The 25,395-nt window shown below is 40.7% G+C and overlaps 1 protein-coding gene across 5 annotated transcripts in view; it reads right to left on the bottom strand.

Annotated features, from left to right (window-relative positions):
* Positions 1–25,395, bottom strand: part of Dscam (DS cell adhesion molecule) — a 657,480-nt gene that overhangs the window by 248,269 nt on the left and 383,816 nt on the right. For all 5 annotated transcript variants that reach the window (XM_074072614.1, XM_074072617.1, XM_074072616.1 and 2 more), the window contains exons 6-8: positions 24,705–24,980; positions 17,500–17,796; positions 16,536–16,811 (exon numbers count right to left, since the gene is read on the bottom strand). In XM_074072614.1, the coding sequence (XP_073928715.1) occupies positions 16,536–16,811; positions 17,500–17,796; positions 24,705–24,980 (849 nt within the window). The remainder of the gene's footprint in view (positions 1–16,535; positions 16,812–17,499; positions 17,797–24,704; positions 24,981–25,395) is intronic.

Genomic DNA, 25,395 nt, shown 5'->3' with positions numbered 1-25,395 from the left:
GCTGTCAGCCCCGAGCTCTGTGCCTGCTCCAAGAGGACAGGCATGAGGCTGGGACTGGGGGGTTGGTATGATGAAAGACACTGTTGGAGCCTGCATGTACTGAAGGAAACCAAACAGTCCCACAGGCTCAAAGAAACTTGGACCTCTTCTTGGCCTCTCACTCTGAGCTACCCTTGGGGTTCAATATGAACTGATATTAAATGACACCCAAACATTGACCTAGAAAAAAAAAGGGCAAAGAGAGCCAGCAGGGTGTCCTGTAGTTTTCCTTGCTGGTGGGAAGGGCAGAGAAGGATGGGGAACGATGAGGTACTAAGCCTGCAGCATGGTAGTGATGACTGCAGGGTCTATCTTCAAAAATTTCCAAAAGAATTGTGTCAGGCATACCTATAAAGGTCCCAAACATGCAAAATATAAAATAAAGTGTTAAGTACACATATCCTAGAAATAACACATATGAATTTTTGTGGATGAATTAAGTGGGATTCTTGGTATTTTTAGAGAAATCTACATTTTTTACTTATCTGAGATTTGCACACTGCAATCCTTTATTGCCTCAACCAGATTAATTTCCTAAAACACTGCTGTGAGAAGACCCCTCTGCTTCTGTTGCTTCATGTACCCTCAGGATCAAGCAAGAAGTGGGACACTCTACAAGGTCTAATGCCTGTCTTTGTGCAGACTCTGACCTTGGCTGACAGTGAGTATCCTTTGTGTCAGCCACACTGACCCTTGAATGTGAGAGGCTGCCCCCTGCCCCCATCTTACTCCCCATCCTGGTCCTGATCACATCCTCACTCTTGTGAGGAAACTCAGCTCAGTTGTTCCCTGCTTTTGGAGACCTTTTCTGTCTCTCTTGAATATCCCTTTTTGACCCTTTTTTTTATTCTGGGCCCCTATCCATGCCAGAGTTGGCAAGATGTCTGCTTTTCTGGCTTTTTAATCTCTGCCTGCATATTTCTTTGATGATGCTGTGTTTAAATCAGTGTTTTTCTCACTTGTCTTCCCACTGTTCTCTCACAGTCATATTTTTTCTTTCTGCCCCATTGTTGCTCTTTTCTCAAGACATTTACCGCTGATAGCTTTGTGACAGTAGAGTTATCTGTCTGCAGGTCTTTTCCTGTCCTGTGACCTCCTGTAGGCAGTGACTATCTCATTACTATTTGATCCCACCAATAGTAGATACACATGGATATTACTTGAATAAATTCTTACAGAATCCTAGTACTTAAAAACTAAGGAGAATCTTTGAGTTAAAAATCGTTTTGATGGCAAAGGTTAAGTCCTATTATTCTACTGTCATGAACTGTGGTATTTCTCGTTTCTAATTCAAAATATGGGACTAATGTCATTCTAGAAAGTGAGAACAATTTAATGAAAAGAAACTGTTCTAGGAGAAGGTGTCTAAGATGCCCAAGTATGGCAGGAGTTGATGCACAAGGAGATTCCCTGTCCAGGCTCCTTTTCAAGATGGGGCATGGTTCCTCAGATGCAGGTATGGTGTCAGCTGCTGCTCCGTGGTCATCAGTCACTTGGAGATTGTGTCAGCTCAGAGTGCACTTCACTAAGGACACTTTTTGGAGTGGCTGACATCCAATGATTGAGGAGGGCAGTGTCACCCAGCTCTAGGCAACCCTGAGGGACATTCTGGCCCTCATGTGCCCTGAGGCATTGGATGAGGCTGTCAGTGGCCTGCTTTGTGGCTCAACTTCCTGCTTTGCTCCATCCTTTTTCCTTTTCTCCCTTTCTGCAGGTGTTGATCATAAAATACTCCCTGATCAACTTCCCGCACACTAAACTCTGTCTCAGATTTGGCTTCCTGGAGAACCCAACCTGCAAGAGTTTGTTCTATCTATAGCAAAAAAAAAATTATGCACCATTAATAACAAACCCAGGTCTGACTGCAACACTACACTGTGCACTTCATCCTTCCATCTATGTTGCTTTTATTCACTTTGGATTGTGATAGAGAAGAATTATCCCTTGTACTGAGTTCTCTTTTTTTAACTGTTGGCATTTTTATTTTTAAGAATTAAAAAATATATTAGCATAAATTAATTTTTCAAAGGGGTTTCATTATATTTACAACCTGCATATATATAATGTACTTTGGTCAAATTCACCCCCTCTATGTTACTCTTTCTTAACTCCCCTCCCTAACTCCCTCCTTTTTAACAGTTTTGGGTGGGTTTCATTGTGCTATTTTCACACATATTTATAATGCACTGCATAATATTCACTCCCATATCTTCTCCTTTTCCACCCCACTGTTCCCCCCACCAAACAGTCCCCTGAGTTCTCTTTCAATGAGATCTTTCTATGCATGGTGAACAGTATCTCTATAGCTTTCCTCTGAACAAAGGAAGATAGAAGCCAAGAAAAAAGAATAGATTGATGGGTTCATTTTAACATCACTGTTCCTTATTTTAAAGAAAAAACATCTGTGTTTCTTTGGTTGTTTTACCCATTCAGATGCTCCAAGTACGCGCAGTAATCCAGAGCTGAAATATTACCGTTAGAATAAATCAAGGACAAAAATACCTAACTCCTTTACGATGACTTTTTTAAAAAAAAGGTGGTTCTCATGCTAATTTCGGGCCACCAGATTGGAGAAGTAGTATACAGCCATAAATATGACATCTGAGGGAAAAGGTAAGAAAAATAGCTTCCTTTCCCCCAGTTGCTTAAAATAATCAAGTAAATCCATTGGTAGGAAAAAGAATTAAAATATTTCTGCAATAAAAAAAAATCTTATGGCACACTAAAATTTCAAGGAAAAGAAACAGAAACCATTAAATTGTTCAACATTAAATTTGCAAGTCAGATATAATATGGCCCAAAGAGAAACCATTGTAGATCACAGTGAGACAAGCTCTGAGAGGTCAGTGGTCTCTCCTTCCAAGCACATTCACGATACTCAGCTACAAGAGTGTCAACCAGATATTATCAACCAGAAGCCTGGGGTGAGACATGGGCAAAGGAGCTGGACAGTTTCTAGGGTGATTCTAGTTTTTGCTTGTTTGTCTGTTCATTTTTGAAGTTTTTGGCTGTGCTTGGGATCAAACTCAGGGCTTCTTGGGAACCAGATGAGTGCTCTACCACTGAGCTATCCCCTGGCCAGTCCTGAGTCCATAGTTTCAATGATAGGTGTTTTAGAGACATATTAAGATTACATTTCAATAAATAGTATGTCTTTGCCAATTTAAAATGAAACCTGTTAAAACTATTTCAGGAATGGGGGAAGGGAAGAATAGAATGAGTGATAGAGGGGGTGAATTCAACTATGATATATTGTACGAACTTTTGTGAATGTCACAATGTACCTCCAGTGCAGCAATAAGAATAATGAAAAAAGAAAAAATTGGTGAACAACTTCAGAAGTCATGAGAATTTCTGTTAGTTAAATAAGTGGAGTCACTGGGGATGGAGGACAATGGCAAGTTACTTTCCCCAGGGGTTGGCCACTGATAGGTTTACGCAGAAGATGCTGTAACAGGACAGTCACTTTTCTGATTACCCAAGCTAACCTGCCTCTCTAATATTGAAAGAAAAGCAATTTGAGTCACCGTGACATCAAGGAAAGGAAGTGCAGCTCACATTTGATCTACCTGCTGGAGAGAGGTCTCATCCAGATGGTTTGCGAGTATTTATCTTTTGTTTATACGGACATTTAATAAAAGTACTGCATTTGCTCCCGCCAGCAGGCAAGACAGCTGGACTGAATGACAGTAGTGAGCAAGACTCATACAACCCCTGGCTGGCATTTTAAATCCTGACTTTTTCCAGTGAGCTTCTTTCAAGGATTGTTAGAAATAGATTATTTACTTGAAAGGTGTTTTCTATGACCTCGACTTAGAAAAGATCATCCCTGGTTAGAATCGTGATTATTAATTGTCACTAAGTTAACGTGGCTGCATTTTTTGAGAAAAGTGCTGAAATATGTCACAGTGAAGGCAAGAGCATGATAAAGGCAGTTGCAATATTGCAACAAATCCCTAAATCAATTAAATTGTTTTAACAAGTTTCAGAACATTGTAGTAGCAGTAGAATAAGGGCACACAGAAACTTTCTGAACCTAGACCAGTAAGAGATTTGTCACGAAGCTCTGCCCACCCAACATCCACTTTACTATAAATCCATATATAACTAGTTACACGAACATGTTCTCTACTCTTGCAGGCCAACTGTGGATCCCTGAGTGGGTCTCTGTACTTCTCTGGGTCTTTTTCTATGTGACAAGGCCTCACTCTGATGGCTTTCAGCATTAACACATTCCCTTTTTCTCAATGCGAGGTGCAGAGTGAAATCTTCCAGACAACTATTTTTATCACTTATAGACAACTTGGCAAATTCAGATTCGTAAAACCTAGAAATTAATTCCTAAGCCTTCATCAATACATATAACAAGCCACGAGCTCTTTCTTAATAAATTAACCAACTCTTTGACTGCAGTTTGTGCAATGAAATTCAGGTGCATATCTACAACCATTTACTATACTCCGGGATTCATTCTCTGTACTTGAGTAAATCTAGGGCAAACTACCAAGAAAACAGGAACTGAGAGAATAAATAGACAACAGGAAATAGTTCGGCTAACGTAACTCTCAATAAAAGATTAATTAAAATAACCTTGAATGTATAGCCATTCATCAAGTCACACACAAAATTGGATTTAAAAATATGAACAAGCAATATCATAATCCAAAGTCTATGGAAAAAAAGATCTGCAAGGAAAATCAGGGATGGAAAAGGGAAGAAGAGTAATTTTCCAATACAAAATGATAATTCAAGACAAAAAAATCAGAGACTACAGTAGAAAATAATTAAACAACAATTAAATTTGGTACTTTTCACACCCCTTTCCAAAATTTGATCAATGAAAAGAATAAAAAAGAAGCATAATTAGGGATAAAATGTAATTATTAATTTAGTTTAATGAATGTAAAGAAATGTATGCCCAACAAATATAACTAAAAATAAATAATATTTTAAAAAGCAAATGAAGCATCCATACAGAAAGCTTTCATGTGCTTCACAGAGCTCAGATTATTTCTACAACATCATTGTGACATCTTGGATGCGTGTGGATAGGGGAGGAAAGCATGGGATAGTTAACACATAGTATTAGGAAAACTGACAATCTCTAGAAAAATGAGAAATCGGATCTCCTCCTCTACTATGTCTATGAACATCAGTTTGGCTTGAAGACTGAAATGTAGACAGCAGAAATACAGACACACAGTGAGTAAGAAGAAAAGGTAGGAAAATCAAGATCCTAGTGAGGACAATTGCAGACAGAGACAAGAGACGGCCTTGGAAAAGACATTCGTGCCCTCTGAAAGTAACAGGAGAGTCCTATTCACACTGAAGAGCTACAGGGAAGCAGGAAGAAGTGGCAAGACTACTGGCAAACGAGCACTGGCCAAGCCTGTGTGGGCGACTCAGACATCTAATGAGAATGTGAGCCCTCTACTTCTCAACCTCAGCAAAGGAAGAAAAGCAAACTACAAGAAGCATGCTTTACACCAACAAAATTCACAACAGTTACAAAGGCAGATCATGGCAAGTACTGGCACGGGGGTGGGGGGTGGCATGGCATGAGACAGAACCTCTCCTTCATGGCTGGGGCTGACATAAGCTGGCATGGAAATCTTGGAGAGTGCTGTGCAGTCATTACTGAGGTGAAGTTAAATTCTAGACCTATCATTTGTACTTCCAGTGTATCATTTATACACATGGCACATCTACAGGATATTCATAGGAACATTTTTACACAGAAAAAAAACTGGTAACCTAAGTGTTTACTTTTGTGCATGTATACATTCATATGCAAATAAAGCAGTGTATAAAGCATATATATATATATATATATATATATATATATATATACATACACAGCATGGATTTAAATTAAATATCTGTGTGCCTATAAGGTGAGGAGGAACAATACCAGCATTGATAGATATTTTTTAAAGAAATTAAAAGTTAAGATAAAACAAAATAGAAACCTTGTAGGGACTGAAGATAATGGTGTGGTTTAATCCCAAAGCTGACAAAGCCAAACAAAAAGGCACAAGACCTTGGGGAGATTTTGTTGTTGAGTTTAAACCCATGGCTCCATGGTGGGGCTCAGGGGCTCTGGTATGAACACAGAGTCCTGTCTTCAGGATGGAGGTGGCACTCTTGTGTCCCTCTGAGACATTAGCAGATGTCCAGAGGGCTGTGTTTCTCTGGGAATAGAGACACGTCAGTGTGGTGGCACACTCTGGTGAGCTGCTGGGATCCACTGCACACAAAATATTTGAACAAATGGGGTGTTAGAGACAGCGAGCCAGGAAAGCAAGGGCTCCCTGTTTCACATATTTGGTAGCTTTCTGTGGCAAAGGGGGAGAGCTGTTCAGCAAGAAGGAGGGGAGCACCAGAGATGTCAGGTTTGCACCCGGCAGAGGGGAGATCTGTCTGGGGAGAACAGCCACGTAGAAATGTAGAGGGCTCAGAGTGTAGCAAGTCTCTGCACAAACTGTGCAGACAGAGCCTAGAAAACTGAGGGGTGGAGTCCATGTCACTGTGAGCCTCACATGAGAGACTCATCTCCTTGGACTCCAAGTTCATCTGCATCCCTGTGTGTATAATGGGTATCAACTATTTATGTATGTAAGCATATATAGATATACTTATTTATGACTATATATGTGAGTATAGTACATATACATTTGGTATATTTTACTATGTGTATTTTAATGTATGCACGAGTGTATCTTTATATTTGTAACTAAAATGTACTAAATAATATTTTGTCATGCAATGGCATAAGCTATACAATTTGGCCGAACTTGGATGTTTAGACAATTACTTGTGTTTTGTACCTATCCATATAAAAGATCCACATTCAATTTTGACCAATTGAAGGTTGTTTTTCTGACTTGAAATTTCATTATCAGCACTACCAGAGGGTTTTGCCTGTGCATGTGCATATGTTTGTGTGCACACATGTGTGCATGTATTTGCAGAAATTAATTAATTATGGTTTAGTCAGGAAAAGTGTAACTTAATTGGTTTTCTTTCTTCCTTTCTCATCTCTGCTTAATTTACTCCTCTGAATTTCTTGTGTTTTGCAAGCACAGCAAGTATTACAAAAACATGATTTCTTCCTATAGTTGTAATTTCAATCAAAGAATTACATTATTTGACAATACAACAAATCCTACACCTAGTCTTTTTTTCCCCTCTACTTGGAGGAAAACAGCTGGAGATAATTTTTATAAACCGCTCAATGAAGGGTCCCCTTGAAGAAAAGTGCCCACCTTATTTCTAGAATAGAAGAATTATAATCTATCCTGCATCCAGGACCAATCTGTTGGGGGGTGGGGGGGAGCATGAAAGCTGCATTCTGAGCTCAGTTCTGATGCAATATCAACAATTCAGACACCGAGCATAGCTCGGTGATGAATGCAGCAACCTAAGCAGACTGAATAGGAGTCCTTTCTTGGGAGTTCAGAAAAAGAGAGGTGACAGTTCCCACTTCATCAACATTTCATCTAACCAAGAGAATTTAAATTCCCACCTAAAATAACAAATGATCACAAGCAGGTGATATGTTTAATAAATTAGCTTTATTTTGTCCCCTGATCTATTTTTCTTGTATTATTCATAATAGAGACTATGCACTCCCTAAGTAGTTGTTGAAAAATCAATACACACATTTTGCAAAGGAATGTTATTTACGGCCACATGCAACCTCAGCAAACAGATTTTACCTACATTAAACAGTGCTCAACTGTAATGAGACCTAAATGAGAAAAATCACCTTGAAATACTGTGCCTTCTGTAAACAGTACTGTAAATTCTCTAGTAACTAGTGAGATAGCAAGTGAGGGGAAGGAGGTGAGAGAAATCAAGAGAGAGAGAGAGAGAGAGATGCTTTGTGGCTGACAAGAGTTGGGCTCTGAACACACTGGAAGTCGACAGTGCTCAGGTTTAAACAGCAAAGGAGCAGCTGTCAGACAGTGGACGACCTTCCCAGGGATTTCTGCACACTAGGTGGTACTGCTCTGGCCAGGTGACCCAGGTGTCAGGAGTCCTTGAAGAATGGTCACTGGAAGGCCTTATCCTAGCTGCTCACTTACACGTGGAAGGCATGCAGACCTGCTCTCAGTGCTAATTTTGTTGTTGTTTTGTGTTCCATTAACTTTTTGTTAGGATATATTCATTGCACAGGGGGGATTTACCGTGACAATTCCAAATAGGCTTATATGGCACATTGGTTGGATCACCCCCACCCTCTCTCCCCCTCATCCCCCTCCCTGCCCCTCTTACAGCAATTGCAAGAGGTTTTTTGTTCTATTTTGTATGAGTATGTGAAGTCGACCAACCATATTCCCTCACTTTCATCTTCTTTGTTCACCCTCCCCCCTCCCACAAGCACAGTTTTCAATACATTTTCTTAAGTCCTCCACCTGCACAGATGTTATGTTTTATGACATTGTGACATTGTTGCCGCTCTGTCATTCTCTTTTCCTTGCCCTCTTCCCCCGAGTTCCATAGACTAGTTCCACTGTTACAAACATGTTCTATATCTGAGTTTGTATATGATCATGTTAGTTTTTGTGTACATATGTTTATATTTTGGATCTATCTCCCTCATATGAGAGAAAACATGCAGGCTTTGTCTTTCTGAGCCTGGATTTTGAGACAGGTTATTATTGTGCAGCTCAGGCTAGCCTTGAACACCCAATCCTCCTGCCTCAGCCTCCTGAGTGTGGGGATTATAGGTATACACCACCATGTCTGGCTCAGCACTACTTTTAAAGCAACCTCCTTCCCCCAACTGCACCCTCGGCACTATTGTAAGGCAAATGTGACAAGTGCTGAGTTGTATCCTATGATGAAACAGCAGCAGTGGAGTAAGGATTTTTATGTCACATTGAGCAGAACAGTATCCCTGGCAGGCTACAGAATACAAGAGGCCCCCTACCATAAGAGTCAAAAATCCTGGCAATGACATCTAATGCTCCCTTCATTTTGAAGGGGACATAATACAATGTCATCCTTAATGATAATGGAGACTTATGCTAAACAAAAAGTCATTACTTTTACGAGAAGTTTGTTGAAGATAGTGTATCTACTCACAGAGGGATATTTCAGATATTTTCCTGCCACCTTGTCATTTGTTAGTAAGCTGCTGGCTCTACAAGCCACTCATTTTATTCTTCAAAATGCATTCACTGAAGAACACCAGCAGCAATAAATGTAGAAACAAAAGGAACTGAGAAAGCGGATGTCAGTCAGTCTGTGCTTTTGGCATCATGACTTCCTCATCTCAGTGTTAGCAAACATTCATTAAAAACTCAAAAATATGATTCCCAAAGCCTGATGCTTCTAGATACCGATCCATTTATGGTTTCCTCTCTCTTTTGCTACTATCTTAGTCCATTCCTGCCAATCCTCATTTCAGAATTCCCAAGGTTGAATCAGAGTGCTGGTCCACAGACACTGACTAAGCTCTTCATGTGCACACAACTTAGCTTTTCTGTCTCAGTGTCCATCACCCAGGCTAGGGTTCCAGAAGTCATCTTTGGTCCTTATGTGTGCAGTCTCTCACCAATTCCTCCTTCTTCTTTCTACACTTTAACTCTCTCCCTCCCTCCCTCTCCCTGTCCGGTCCTCATCTTTATTCCTCTCCCTCTTCCTCCTCTGTAATATCTTCTGTGTTACTTTTAAAGCAGTCTTCTTTCTCCAACCCTGACTTCCAGCAGCAGTTCGAAGGACTTTTCCACAGTCTCCATGGGGCTGTGTTGGAATCAATAGATCTGCAGTTGAGCCATGCACACATTCCTGGATGACTTTGTGCAAGTCTCTTTTCTCCTTTATTCTGTTTCTCTAATTATGTTTCATCTACATTACAGAGTCACTGTGAGCATTAATTAAGGTGACACATATGAATGTGTTTTGCAAACTATAAAGTTTTACATAAATATAAATAGAAGGTGACATTCTTTATCTATCAGCCACTTAACTTTTCTGGCAGTTTTGGTCTCTAGCAATTAGAACACCCAATTAGGCACTGTTCAAGTTCAGTGTGGCTCCCAATCTGAGAAAAAAAAGCTTTGAAATGTGTCAAATAGAAAACTGCTTGTTAAACTGAAATGAAATGAAAGAAGGGCTTGTGATGTACGTATCTTCCTACATATCTGAAGGCAGCAAAACTGCAATTCTGAGTAAATACATTTCAGAACTGCCTAAGTGCCAGTTACTACCAATAACCAGCAGGTTGCTTTGATCAATCTTTGAGGGTTTTTTCTTTCAAAATGTCTAATCACATGCTATAAAATAAGAAGGGTCATGACTGTTACAAAAAATCATGACTGAAAAACAGTACCCTTTGTAAACTTCATCTAATACACGCAAACACCCACCATATTCAGTATTGTACATGAACCTTTTGAAAATGATAAAAATGGTTCATTTCACACACTCACACCCAGAGACACAGGCACACTCGCACGCCACTGTGTGCAGAGTTGCAGAAGAACCTTTGAGAAGCGGGATGAGAAAGGTTGTGTTCTAGAGTTGGCAGCATTGTCGCTGGGACTGAGTGAGCCACTTCTTCTACTTTTAAAGGAAACCAACTTTTGAGGCATCATGTTTGCTCTTCTAAAACTCTTTTAATAAAATATTCACTATGTGCTAACAGGAAAGGCAATGGGCTGCATTTATACAAATAAAACAGAAAGACTCTTTCAATCTGAGACCACAGGGAGAGCACATTTGCCATCTGTCAACAACTGACTCCTTAGCTTTCTCCCTCTGACATCCCATAATTGAAAGCAGCAAAGGTTATTATGATCTACAATCTTGACCTCTGAGTATGACTTAACTTATATATTTCATTTCAAAACATTCCCAGATGCAAATTGAGATGTGCAGAAGTCAATGTGGTTAAGACCTTCGTAACATCTGAGCAAAAGCTCAAATTGTTAATGGTGCATAATTAACACCATTTGTTGAAAAACTAAGCACCAGCTTAAACAGGAAGTGCAAGTGGTGTCTTAAATCAAGTTACTACAGATATCTTTGATAGAGTGCTGGGTATGGGAACATGTCCAAAATCAAAAGCAAGCCCTCAGCCACCATACAGGAATCCAGAAGCCACTGTTTTACAGCAGGTAACTCCTCCACAGGCTTAGGCAGGACCACTCCCTCACCCCATCCAACTAGTCTGTGATTTCCTATCTCAGTAGCTAAGGTTTCATTTGTCTGTACAGAAAAGATTAAATTAAACTTGGGATGTCCTCCAGTATTGATTGACAGTTGGAGTTGCATTCCAGTTTATAAAATGCTCCTTGAAACCGGAGAAAACATGTCTTAAAGCACTGATTAACAAATAGGTATGCTCTCTCCCCTCTGTAGTGATATGTGTACAAAAACTAATGTATACCTAGTAAATACCAACTGAACATATATGCTTTGAGCAAGTTCTGTGTTCCCACCCTCTTGTCAAACTCATTGTTAAAGTCCTTCCAACCAAGTTGTTGGTCGGGCGTCATACAGTGGGGCCTGCGGCAAGATCGAATCTGCCTTCTAGAAGCTCTTAGAGATGACTAGGGAAGTCTCTCGTTCTGTGGGTTTGGCAGTTATAGTTACACAGAGATATGTTGGTTGAACATAATCTCTCATCTGGAGGGCTTCCTGCTGTCTTTGTGGCTATGACTTGATCACCACACATGGTCTCCCTCCCCTTTGCCTCGCTTTCCTCACCCCCCACATCAATCATCTTTGCTTGACTTCCATGTTCCTAATAGGGTTCTTCTTAGTCTGTGGCTGGTTTCTTTCAGGAAGGAGTCTTAACGATTGATGACTCACTCTTCTTCTTAACTCTTGGGTGGGGAAGAGGTACAAAGCCTATCTGGGCTCCCATCACTCCGGGCACCGCAGCTGGTCCATGAATGGGCTCTTGACCTGGGAGTCCAGGTGAGCTTTTCTCCCTGGAGCTCCCTTCATGGAACTACCTTGAAAGAGCTCCTTTCTGGTTGCTAATGGGCATATAAGTCCAGAGATACTACAGCCATATGGCTGTATATGGGGAAGCTATTCTTAAATCAAAGTGCAAAGGGACACACACACAGAAGAGACAGATAGTAGGTAACCCAGGTGAGCAGCAAACCCTGTCCCCCACAGACCTATACTGTTTCCACTGTCCTGTTCCCTAGTTTACCATGGCCTTAACCTCAACACACAACTATGTGCCTCCCTGCAACATACAACTAATCTGGGGTTGGTTTGGGTACATGCACTTTCCCTAATAATGTCAAAATGAATACATTGGTTTATGCCAATCAAGGAAATTTAAAGAGGCAAATTTAAATTTAAATCAGTCCATCTCAGGTTTTATCTTCAGACATTGAATGAACAGATTTTGATGTGAGTCTCACTGGACCATTAAGTCTGTCAACATGATGTTAAAAACTGAGTGAGGGAGACTTTGTCCCTGGCCGGTCACATCTAGGCTACGTGGCATTGCACATTCTACATGGTAATGTGTTCTAATTTGCAGCTTAGTTTCCTGAACTCCACTCTGATGTGCCGCCATCCCTTGGTAGCCATGAGAACAAGGTTCCCTGATTCGTGGGTGTTAAGTCCCTTGTACGAAATGGGATAGGATTTTTGTGGAAAATACTCCCACTCTAGATTACTTGTACTACGCGATGCCATGGAAATGCTGTGGAAATAGTGGTCATATAGTACTGTTGAAAGAATAACGATGAGAAAAAAACACGTGCACATTCAGTACTGTGGCAACCCTCATGGGTCTCACTGCACAAAATGCAAAGGAGAAAGAGGTAGCCCAAGCTCAGATGTGTGTGAGAGAGAGACAGGACCAGGGGAAGGGCACATGTATGGCAGCCTGTGCCCACACACCACTTCGTGCACATGAATTTAGTGGCATGCTTGTTGCACAGCAAATTCATGTTTTGCTTTTTGAAAATTTCCAGAATTATTTTCAAATATGTTCAGTCTGTGGTTGGTTGAATTTGCAGAAGTTGCATTTATGAACAGCCAACTGTATCAACTCATGTCCGCTTTCTTGCCTAGAAACCTGCTTGCTTCAGCAACCTATAAACTATACTCCTCATTTCTTCCCTCCAATGGTTTTGCCACATCTTTGCCAAGTTCTAAAAATGGCAGCCCCTTTCTTCCCACTGAGGAGGCCAAAATCATGGAGTTACCCTTGGTGCCTTAGTTCCCTCACACCCACATCAGATCATTGGGAACTCCTGTTGAATAGAGCTTCAAAACATACCAAGAATCTATGTTCTACTGTTACTTCTCCTGAGCTCCCTCAGTCCTGAAAGCTGCCCTGTTCACCAGACTTAGCTTATCTAAGGACACCCTACTAGGCCTTCTGTTCTCAGCACAGGACTAAAAGTAGCCCTCAAACCCTATTATGGTTTGAATCTGAAATGTCTCCCAAAGGATTAATTGCTAAGGTTTTGTTGCCTGATGGTGAGCTTTGGGGAGATGATTGGATCCTGAGGGGCTCTAGCCTAATCAATGGGCCTTGATGGACTCATAATCTCTCTTTCCTGCCCTCCCTCCATGTCTCTCTCTCTCTCTCCCTCCCACCCACCCCCCCTTTCTGGTAGCCATGAGGTAAGCAACTTTCCTACACCATATCCTTCCACCATGGTGTCTCTGCCTTCCCATGGGTCTAAAAGCAAGGGAACATATGGGACTGAAACCTCTGAAACTGGGAGCCATACAAACCTTTCCTGCTTTAAGTTGTCTCTCTGAGTATTTTGTCACAGCAGCAAAAAGTTTGACTAACATGAAACCTAAATCAGGACCTGTGGCTTCTGTTTAAAATTACCTGGTAAAGCCCCTGCCTGACTCAGAGAGTCCTGCACCCTCATAAGCCAGATTGGCCTACCAGACCCTACACAAAATGACCCTGCCACTTCTGCCCCATTGCTGTCTATGTCCCCCTTGTTCACGTTGTGACCATGCTGGCCACTCTGCTTCCTCCAGTACTGTTCTGTTCCTATCCTGGAAGGTTCTTCCCCAGATACTAAATTTGGTCAAACCTCACACTCTCACAGCAACCTTTCCTGACCACCCTGAAAAGTACTGCAAACCAGAATGCCAACATCCCACACGCTCATTGCCATCTACTTCCCACCAGGCAACTGTGATGAAACCCAGCACAAGGTAACATGTTCCTGTATCACTGAGACGTCCTTGCAATGGAGTTTGTCACTTTTATTCTACCTAATGTTTTAAACTATTTGGTTCAATTGTTTCCTAAAAACACAGCAAATTGGTTATGAAACCCAATAAATAAGTCTTTAAGGTATCAACCTGTTTGAGTTGGTTTCTGCCACTTAACAAGTACATTGATTTACACTGGTCTGGCAAAGTTTAAGAATAAAAGTTAATGACTCAAATGGCTTTTGTTTGAATCTATGTCTCCAAAAATTAGTACTAAACTATTTATATTCATTTATCTAATGATCAGACTTCTGGCATTTTTTCTTGAAAAAATTAATGTTAAAAGCAAACAAAGGCCAACACATAAAGAATTTAATTTGATACATCATTCATAATGGTTAATTATTAGAAATAAACCAGGCCAGGCATGGTGGCTCACTCTGTTATGCCAGCTACTTGGGAGACAGAGATCGGGAGGTAAGCAGTTCAAGGCCAGTCCATGCAAAAAGTTAGCGAGCCCCTGCTCCCATCTCAATCAATAAACCGGGTGTGGTGGAGCTTGCTTATGGTCCCAAATATGCAGGAGGTGGTAGGTAGGAGGCTCGTGGTCCAGGCTAGTCCTAGGCAAATACTGGAGGTCCTAAGAAATAACCTAAAGCAGAAAGGGCTAGAGGCATGGCTTAAGAGGTAGAGTAAAGTCTTGAGTTGAAACCCCAGTACCACTTAGGGGGGAAAAAAGTAAGAAATTACATTTTTGCCACTGAGTTACATATGTTTTCAAAATGTAGCTCATAGACTTCTGGGGATCTCTGAGCACATGTTAGGGGTTCACAAGAAGAAAACCCTTCTCATTACAATCCTAAAAGGCTACCTGCTTTCTTCACTCTGCTGACTTTTAACTGTTAACATAAAAGCAAGAGTGACATAGACTGCCAGGCAGTGACACCAGAGTGACCAGTGACTTTCTTTTTCTTTTGACAGTGCTGGGGTTTGAACTCAGGCTTCATGCTTGCTAGGTAGGTGCTCTGCAGTTGAGCTATGTCCCCAGTCTAGGCCGAGGGTTTGTTAATTTAAGTCAGTTTCACTTAAGGGCACTTGATGAAAAAAATACAATTGTCTCCCTGACTACAAGGAGAGCTCCCTGAGAGGAGGGTCCTCCTTCTTTGTCACTGTTGCCCAGTGAGTGCTCAGATCCAGTGGTAGGCATGGAGCAGGCGTTTTGCCAGTGATGGTTGAAGAAATAAATGCAAGCACAAGACAAAATTTTATGCATCTATTACCCATCTGATTTATCAAGAATTGATACTTATTTGAAAAAAAATTAAGTCATGTGGTAATTTAAGATAGATTCAAAATTACTTAAATGCAAGTGTATCTAATACGTAATGTATAACACCCATTCTATAACAAATAGTATATGACATGTTGTACATAGTATTTTGTGTCTGTAGATGTTCCTTTAAAAAGTAAAACTAATAGGGTCTGTGGGAAAAGAAGTTTGGGTCAGGCAAATTTGTTAAGAAGACCTGGGGAGACAGTGTGGACAGCTTGGGAGCAGCTCCACATGGCTGCAGGACACTTATGCAGAATTTAGAAGCTGGTTTTTTTTTTTACATATTAGAGCACTTTATGATGTACTTCATGTAGCTTATTTGTATAACTGAAAAAACTTTCATTTTCTTGGCTCAGGAAACTGACCTGGGAATAGAAGAACTGGTTCCCCTAAGTGTCTGCCACCAAAGAGCTGGGCTTCCCTGAGTGGAGCTGCCCCTTTTTTTGGTCTTTGCTGTTAAGGACATGGGGAATGAACTGCATGATCTTCAAAGACCGCTCCAGAAGTTGGAGGCCAACACAACACCATGATGTAAAGGTTGACTTAGTGAGAAAGACTGATTGTGGGGTCCTCTAGCGATGAATTCCTATGCTGTAGCTCTTCCCTGCTCCTTTGTCTACTCAAGACAAGAACTTGGTTTGAACTCCTTGTCCACTACAGAAAATCTCTGCCAATTAGGTTTTAGAAGAACTCACTTTTAGTAGTCTTTAGGAAAAGAAATACACATGCTTTAAAAGGATTTGACAGACAAGATGACCAAGCCAAGAATGTGGTTCTTTTTCTATGGTAATGTTAACAAGATATGTCCTGCGGAAAATTCACAAGCCATAAATTCACCAACTGTGGGTCCTGTGAAGATGGAGTAGCAAAGAGAAACACCCAACACACCTATGGTTCCTCTGTCTTCACAGCCATCCTGCTCTACCCACATTCCTAGAGGGTCTCACTCCCAATGGCTGGTCTGGGGACAAAGCTGAGCTATGGGGGACAGGGTTACCTTTCACCGTCACGTGGACACTCTGGCTGGTGGAAAGCTGTGGTTGAACCAACACATTGCATGTGTACTCGCCCTCATCCACTTCTTTCTGCACATCTGACAGCTTTAGAGTCCCGTTGTTCTCAAATGCCACCTGGCGGTGGTTGAAAGGAAGCAGATTAGAGTTCTTGTACCATTTGATGGAGTAATATGGATAGCCAATCACACGACAGTGAATGTATGTGTCCCGTCCTGCTATGGCTGTGATATTTTTCATTGGTCGAATGCTTGCAGGCCCTGGAGAAACACAAAGAAACTCTTGAAAATAATTGAAGGGTACATTTCATGAGGGCAAATGGAAACACTTTTTCTTAAGTTGAAAACAAATTATTTTCAATTAAAGCAGTTTTATTTAGGCATTTGGCATTTTGTGAGGATTGTTTTCTTTCGTTACTTTCAAAGGAATGAGTGCTAAATACTTTTGTTATCAGCTGCTTCTGTTGAAATACTTTCAACTAAGTAAGAGATAAAAAGGTAATTGAACCAATAATAACATCTCGTCTACACTGCATAATCGCACTCTGATGGCTTGTTTGGCTCTCTCTATGGTTTATGATGAAGATGGAGGTTATGCCGGGCGCACTATGGATGTAGGTTAAATCGCATGTACGGGGAGGTTACCATGGATGTACTGAAACAGGAGAAAAGGAGAAAGGAAAATGCATGCACAGCATAAACCAGGAGAGGAGAGACTGAGTGGACAGGTCTAAGAGAAACAAAGGAGAACAAGCTGACTAAGGGACCAAAATGCCATTTGCAACAGGGACCTGCTCAGTGCCAGTCCTGAGTCAGAAGGGAAGGGCAGGAAAAGGGAAGCCACAGTTACTCTGTCGGGCATTCCAGGACCCAGCTCAGGGCATGCAGAACCCCTTCTCCACTACAATGGCTTATGTGTGTTTGTTCGAGGAGCTGATTTGACAAGCACCTCTTACGTTTATTCGAGCCTGGTACAGGACGACTCCAGCTGAGTTGTTGGCCGTGCAGCGGTAGACACCCCCGTCCCGGACCTGAGAGCTGGAGATGTTCAGGTAGCTGACCACGTTCCCCTCTGAGGTGATCATCTGGCTGATTCGGTGACCTCCACCCTTGAGGATTGGATCGTCGTCCAGGGTCCATGTGATGGTTGGCAGGGGCGTTCCCTTCACACTGCACATAAGGGACACGGGCTCTGCAGGACTCACCACCTTCTCACTGAAGGCAGAAATGATTTTGGGAGTTCCATCTAAGGAAAACAAATTACAGAAGGAAGTGGCACATAGAAGTCCTTAAACAGCTGCCCAGTACATTTGTGTAGTGCTTCTGGGAGGTCAGCAAGCTGCCCCAGAGGCCTGGTGTCCCTGATAAAGCCAAACCCAAACAGAAAAGGATTTCTCAGCTTTGAAACTGGTGGGTACAGAATTCACGTGTCCATTTCCTGGTGGTCTTACAGGAGGATTCACGATGCACCCAGACATTCACATTAAACAGCGGCAGCCCTCAGGACATCCCACCCAAACAGTGGCTTTGACTGACCTTCTATTTCCCCACCTTGTGTAGGGACTTATCCCGAGGGCATTACTTTCAAGAGTAAAGAAAAGTACTGGGAGATTGGTGACCTCATCTATGATTGTCTCATAAGGAAGGGCCTCATTTATTACAAATGCCAGTTGCGCCTAAATGTCTGTGAGTATCTGACAATAAGCAGAAAGTAAATAAAGTTTGTCCCTTTTACTACATGTCAAACGTCCCCAAAATGTTGTAAGCAGGTGGCCATGTAATTTATCAGCCAATCTGGGTCATTTTTGAGAGTGAAATAAATACTACTAATAGTTACGCCAAGAGAACAGGCAAGAGCCAGAAAAGACGCGGGTGAACTAGGGTCTTAATCTTAGAGAAGTTTAATAAGATCAAAATTTCATACTCCACTATTTTTCATCACATGTGGTGAGTGTTCCCCTGTTTTACGTAGGTAGTAATCACAATGACATATTTTTGTAATTTTTAATTTTTTCTTTTGCAGTGCTGGGAATTAAATTCAGGGCCTCACACATATTCTATCATGGACCCACACCCCAGCCCAGGATTCTTTTCTTTATGTGTCTTCCCATTTTTTTAAAGAAGAGAAAGAGAGAGATTAAAGGTCATGCATGAAAGTCAAAAGAAGAAAAAGCTACCAACAGGCCAATAGGCCTACCAGCCTTGGGGAGCAAATCAACTTAAGACACTTTCTTCCTTGACAATGAGTTGGGTACATGATATAAGTGTGACCACCTGCCACAGGGTTTCTGAATCACATAATCAACCTTGCTGAAGGATGACATTTTTTTGCTTTTAAAAAAATATCATGTGCTCGATTAAAAAGTCTGTCCCATTAAGAAAACAAATGATCAATAGAATTTTTAGTTTTTAAGTTTTTATTATGAGAGTAAGATACAGTCATTGAGAAAATTTGGGGGTACAGATAAACAAAAGGAGGGAGGGAACAAAATTGAGGATTGCTGGCAATCCATCAGAGAACAGTAGGTGTAATTAGCTCCAAATGTCCCTGAGGAAGCTATCTCTCTCTCTTCCCTCCAAAACTTTGAGGCCTAGTTGTGGGGCCATTTGGTAGGGTCCAGGCTGGTGGTGCCTTCCCAGAGCCCTCAACCATATCTGAATCCTCATGTCATACCAACTCATGTTTCTTGTGGCTGGAGAAGGCCCTCAACTGTGTTTTTTTCCCAGATGCATTTATAAATGATATTTTGTGGTGTCCTTGGATGGCAAACGTTATTCTTTTACCATCAGACATGAAGAAAGACCTTCAAAATATTCAAGTGTAAAATCTGTGTTTTGCATTTAATATATTACGGTCATTAGACATTGCCTCATCATGCATTTAATTTAAAGAGAAGGTAGATGTCATCATGATTGTTAGTTTGTGCCTATAGCTAGTCATTAATGCATGGGAGAATTGGGTTACTTTACTTGACCTTATGACTCCATTTTTTTGTAGGATATGTTTAGCTACAAATTTCTCTGCAGTGATTTTTACACTAAGCACTGAGAACTCAAGTGCTTCTGTTGAGGGAAGAATTCTTCAGTTATGCTGTTTTTATTTATGTAAAGTTTACATACAGTGAAATGTACAGATGTTAAGTGTACAGGTGAGTTTTTACTAAATTTGTACATCTGTACAACCAAACGTATCCCACCAAGTTGCCTCAGGGTTCCTTACAGTCAGCCCCACCCACCACAGCCATCACTGTTCTGTTTCCATCACCATGTGCTCGGTGAACCCATTCTTGAATGTCAAACAAGTGTAGTTAATAGAGCTTGAACCTTTTCACACATGCATATATTCTACTGAAACTACAGAGCAGTTTATAAAATTAGGAAATAGAACTTTGGAACACTTCTGCTACCCAGTGCACCTTCCATATTAAGACTCTGCCCACTGACCATGTGATCATCTGTGAGTCAAGATTGTGTGCTGGTTCTTTGTCCTTTAATATTCTGCTTACATTTTAAAGCAACTTAGATTATACGATGCTCACTTTTTCATATACATTTTAGAATCAATCTAAAAAAACTGGGATTTGACTGGGAACATACAGATCACTGTAGAGCAAATTCTTGTTTTTTGTGTTTTGAACCAGTATCATGCTACATAGCCCCAGCTGACCTTGTCCTTGAATTTAAGATCGTCCTGCCTTAGGCTCCCAAGTTCTGGATGATAAATAAACACCACACCTAGCATTAGAGCAAGTTAAGAATACACAGTCCTCTAATCCTTAGGTCATTTCAATGTTATATTGGCCACATCAGTGTGAAATTTATTACTGTCATGTGTTTTACACTATTATAAATGGGAATTCCAAAACATTATTTCTTAATTGTTTCTACTATGGAGAAATAAAACCACACATTGCTTGTGTTCTGGTATCATATAACTTTCCAAACCCACCTATAATAACATAAATTGCTTCATAATTTTCTTGGGATTTTTTTATGTAAACAACAATGTCTGTCATTAAAAATTGCTGGGAAAATTTACTTCTCAGACTTTGTGTTTTATCTCCTATTCATGCCTGGCTAGGAATTCTAGCACAATATTGGGTAGAAATGGTGAGTGTAAGTTTCCTTGCTGTGGTCTCAATCTGAAATGCAAAACACGAGCAGTCTAATTCTTAAGAATAACTAGCTGTGGGAAATTCATAGGTCCCGTTTATTAGGTCAAGGAGGCTTCCTGTAATTCCATTTTTGAAAGTTTATTTTTTTTCCTCAATGGAAATTATCCTTCAGCCAGTGAATTCCTTTCTGGATATATTGAGATGTCTGATTGTTTTTTCTCCTTTACTGGATTAATATACTGACTTAAGTAAGATTAATGGTTTCAATAATTTAATGATCTTATAATAATAGGATACATTTCAACTGATGTATATACATACACATAGCTGTAAGTGTACACATATATGAATATACATATAAGTATGTGTTTTTAATCACATGTACTAAAAGTTAAAATGGTAGTCCTTTATGTTAAATGTAAGAACCTAGCCATATCTAATTCCAAATAATTCAAATAATATCCTGTCTTTTGTGTTATTATGTGTAGTTATGTTATAAATAAAAGTGTTATAACTATATGAACCATTATTATTTTTTTGGTGGGACAGGGGTTTGAGCTCAGGGCTTCATGCATGCAAAGCAGATGCTCTACCACTTGAGCCACAAGTCTAATCCATTTTGATCTGATTATTTTAGAGATGGGGTCTCTCGAACTATTTGCCTGGGCTGTCATAATCCTTCTGACCTCAGCCCCCCAAGTAGCTAGGATTACAAGGTGTGAGCCACTGGTACCTAGTTGACCCATTCATTTTTACTTACAAAAGAGAAAAATGCTTTTGCTAAATATTTACTAACACTTTGTCATCTTTTATTCCTGTAGATCTGAGTTTCTGTGTTCTGTCATTTCCTCTACTGCATGCAACATCATTCACCATTTTTCAATGCGCAGGTCTTCTGACATCACACTCTTTCATGTTTGTTTACTGAAAATATTTTTCCTTAGTTCTTAAATACTATTTCAGAACGTTAAAAGACATTACTCCATCGTCTTCCATCTTCGAAGCTATCAGTCATTTCTGGATAGTCCCCGTCTGTAATGACTTTCCCTCCCTCAGACTGTCTCGTTAATTTCAGAGGCTCAACTCATATTCCCAACATGTCATTTTGTTGTAATTTTTCCTTGAGGTTTTCTGACTTTCCTGTGTCTGTAACTTTATTTTTTTTATACCAAGACTTGAGAAAATCATGGCCATTATTTCTTCTACCTCTTCATCTCCTGGCTTTCTGGCCTGGAATTAAATCTATGCCAGGCCAACTCACAGTGCCACTTGTCCCAGAGGCTCCAGTCATTCTTGTGAGTTTCTTCCAAGTCTCAGATCCAATCATTCATTTCCTTCAGTTGTCACTGTTCCGCTCTCCTTCCTCTGATGTTGCATTAAGGTAAATCAAGTGAATGTTCTCATTTCTATTTCTTTCAATAGTTTCTATTTCTCTGCTGGTCTTTGTTATATATGCACTGTTTTCCTTTAAATTATTGGACATATTTTAAATGGCAGCATTAGAGTCCTGCCTGCTAATTCTAACATCTGGTTCTTCTCCTGCTTTGTTTTTGGTCAGTTGGCTGTCAGCATATTGTTTTGTGTTTAGTATGCTTAGCATTTATTTAATTAGTTAGTGTATTGTTGTGCTGGGTGTGGTACATTGTGGCATTTATAAAAGTCCTTACAATGTATTATACTTTTATTGAGGACTTGGTTTGCCTCCCTTGTTTCTACAACTCAGGTATTAACCAAGTTTCCCAAGGTGACTCTACGGATCTGGGGTCTCCCAATTCCTTCCCTCCTTCCCTCCTTCCCTCCCTCTACTCCCTCTTTCCTTCCTTCCTTCCTTCCTTCCCCTCTCCCCTTCTTTCTTCTTTCCTTCCTTCCTTCCCTCCCTCCCCTTCTTCCCTCCCTCTCTCCCTCCTTCCTTCTTTCCTTCCTTCCCTCCCTCCCTTCCTTCAACTTGGGCCCATTTCCTCAAGTCACAGTTGTTTGGCTGTGTGTTCTCTCACCTGAGTCCTGGAAGATTCATCTATTTGCCTTTCTTCTAGCTTCCCCTCTGCATCACATGGGCTGGGGAGTGTCCTGGGGGAAAGTAGTATCTGTGCAGACATAACTCATCCTTCCTTTTTCTTCCATTCTGCCTGCTTTGGGGACTTGTCTATTGTGCACACACAGTTTTGCTCTTCCCAAAGTTCATAACGTTTATGTGTGAAAGCTGCTATTTTATCATTTCCAGAGCTTGAACCTGTTACCATTCCTTTCATGATTCTATTTTCCAACCTTTCTGGTTTTATCTTGAACCTGTCATTACTAGGTTCTGATGTCTTCAGCATCATAGGAAAGGCTCTGATTTTCCATTACACCAGTGGTCAGCTATAGTCTGTGAATTTTATAATTTTATTTTAATCCATAGCTATTCCAGTGGAAATGGTGGGAGTTTCCTCAGAGGAGGCTCGTTAAGACACCATTTTTCAGCAGGTCCTAGATATGTATTTGGTAATTCCATTTCAACTCTCTTTTGCTACATTAGCAATGTCATTTCTCAGAAGAGAGAAAAATAAAATGAAGCTTCTTGTCCTGAATGGGAACTGACATGTGACAAATAATTCCGTGAGTGTGCTCAGTGTGCCCCCTGCCCTGTCTCTCTGTTCAAGTGACGGGCTTTTTGGAGATGAAAGTAGACATTATTTTCCCAGTGAGACCTGAGTGTCTTTGAAATCTGTCTTGCTGTCACTCTCTGATAACCTGCACCCTTTCAGCATCATTACGGATGATCAACGTGCTCTTTAGGTTTTCTTAGTTGCTCTAGATGGTTGCCGAGGTAACAAGGCCCAGACAGGTAATCTCTCCTTCTTCTACAAAGTATCTAAAAATAGTGGCATCATGGGGCTCAGAGTGTATCATGATTAGTGAGCAGTTCTGGCAAATTGATTACTTTCTGCACTTAAATATTATGTGCAACGCGGTGTCAGGAATTTAATATGAGCACCATGCCTCCAGTCCATTTCATTTCTGTGCAACAACCACACTGTCTGCATGAAAAGCTTGAATCAAAATAGGAATGTCATGGACCAGCCTGCTGCTTCTTAAGGTTGTAAAAGCAACAACAGAAATCTCTTAATATCAAGACATATTTAAACTTACTTTCCTTGAAATAATGGACTTTATTTATTCTGTATTTGGGCTATCTAAAATTATTTCATTGTTTCAATCAATTGATGATAGATAAATTTAAAATAATATCTAATGACACAATTTCCAACAACACACACAAATACACCAACAGGAGCCAGTTGAATTGTTTAATGATAAATATAAATCTTACTTATAGTTCCTTTCCCTGGCTGATTGATGAGCTTGAAGATTTATATTTTCAGTAGCTGGTTTAGAATGTCAGACAGTAAGCCATATCAAAATCCCATTATCATCCTATAGAGCAGTTCCTCACACATTTCTATCACCTAAATTTGTAATGTTTAGACTCAGCAGAAGCAACAACACCAAGTAGACAACATTTTTCACTACACCATATTGAAATTTTGGTCTACACTTTGCCTCTAAAGTTATACTTCTCCTTCCCTACCCCACAGCTCAGGGAACATCTGACAATGTCTGGAGATGGTTTTGGTGGTCATGACTTGGAGGGGGAGCTACTGGCACCTAGTAGGTAGAGGCCAGAGACACTGCTAAACACCCTACAATGCACAAGACAGCCCCCTACCCCCAACAAGACATTCTTGAAAAGCCCAGGTCTAGAGGGTAATGAATTGTCAACAAATCCCTATCTCAAATTTCTGAGGTTGACTTGACAATGGCATTAAACATGAGTAGACATTTATGCTACTGGAGGTTCTGTTACTTCTAGCACAATAATTTAATTCTCATCAAAACATTCTTATTTGCCTGATTTAGCCTGAAAAAGTAGAGTAGATTTATAAGTTGGAGAAGTAGACAGAAAAATGTGGATTTTCAGCACTTTCTCACCCTTATTCTGCGTGTCTGAGTGCTCAGGTCTAGGTTGTTTCAGGCAAACCCTCCAACGAGGCCCACTGACCTTCAAGGACCACCTGCACATAGTCTTGAGCGGACAGCTTGTCCTTGCGCACGAAGCATTGGTACGCGCCTCCGTCACTTTTGACCATGTGATCCATGATAAGGTTTTCATGGTTGATCCCTGTGATCCTCACATTTTTCCCAGGGTTGAGGATTTCGCCATTTCGGTACCAGGAGAGTTCCTGGTCCTCGGTTCCTGTCACGCTGCAGGACAAGGAAACCTGGCTCCCCACGCTGCTTTTAACCTTCCTGGGACTGATGGTAGCTTTCAGTGGCTCTGGACAATTTGAGAGAAAAAAAGAAAATCATCACTAGGTATCATTTCAGCACCATGCAGGACCTTCAACAAGGCAAAGGTATCTTCGCGCACAGTGATACCTTCACACCGTTCTTACATCAGGATTATTTTATGGGGCAAGATTGTGTTTGGGAACACCCTCTTTCTTACTTATTTTTTTTCTTGTCTTCTATATGCAACAAATAGAACAATAATTGGTCAAAATGCTTCCTCAGAGGACATGTGAAGAGAATGGTTTTGATTCACTGATACCCAAAACGCAATGTTTCTAGTCACCAATAGAGACGTGAGCATTTGAATTTATTAATCTTACTGGCCTTGTTCCAAAGCAGCACTGACAGTGAGCCCTACTGCATTCTCCCATGCACACAACACACTCGATCACGTGTCATCT

The sequence above is a fragment of the Castor canadensis genome, chromosome 5, assembly GCF_047511655.1.
Source record: "Castor canadensis chromosome 5, mCasCan1.hap1v2, whole genome shotgun sequence".
Taxonomy (NCBI): Eukaryota; Metazoa; Chordata; class Mammalia; order Rodentia; family Castoridae; genus Castor; species Castor canadensis.
Note: the sequence above shows the minus strand (reverse complement) of the source record. Positions and strands in the feature narration are given on the sequence as shown.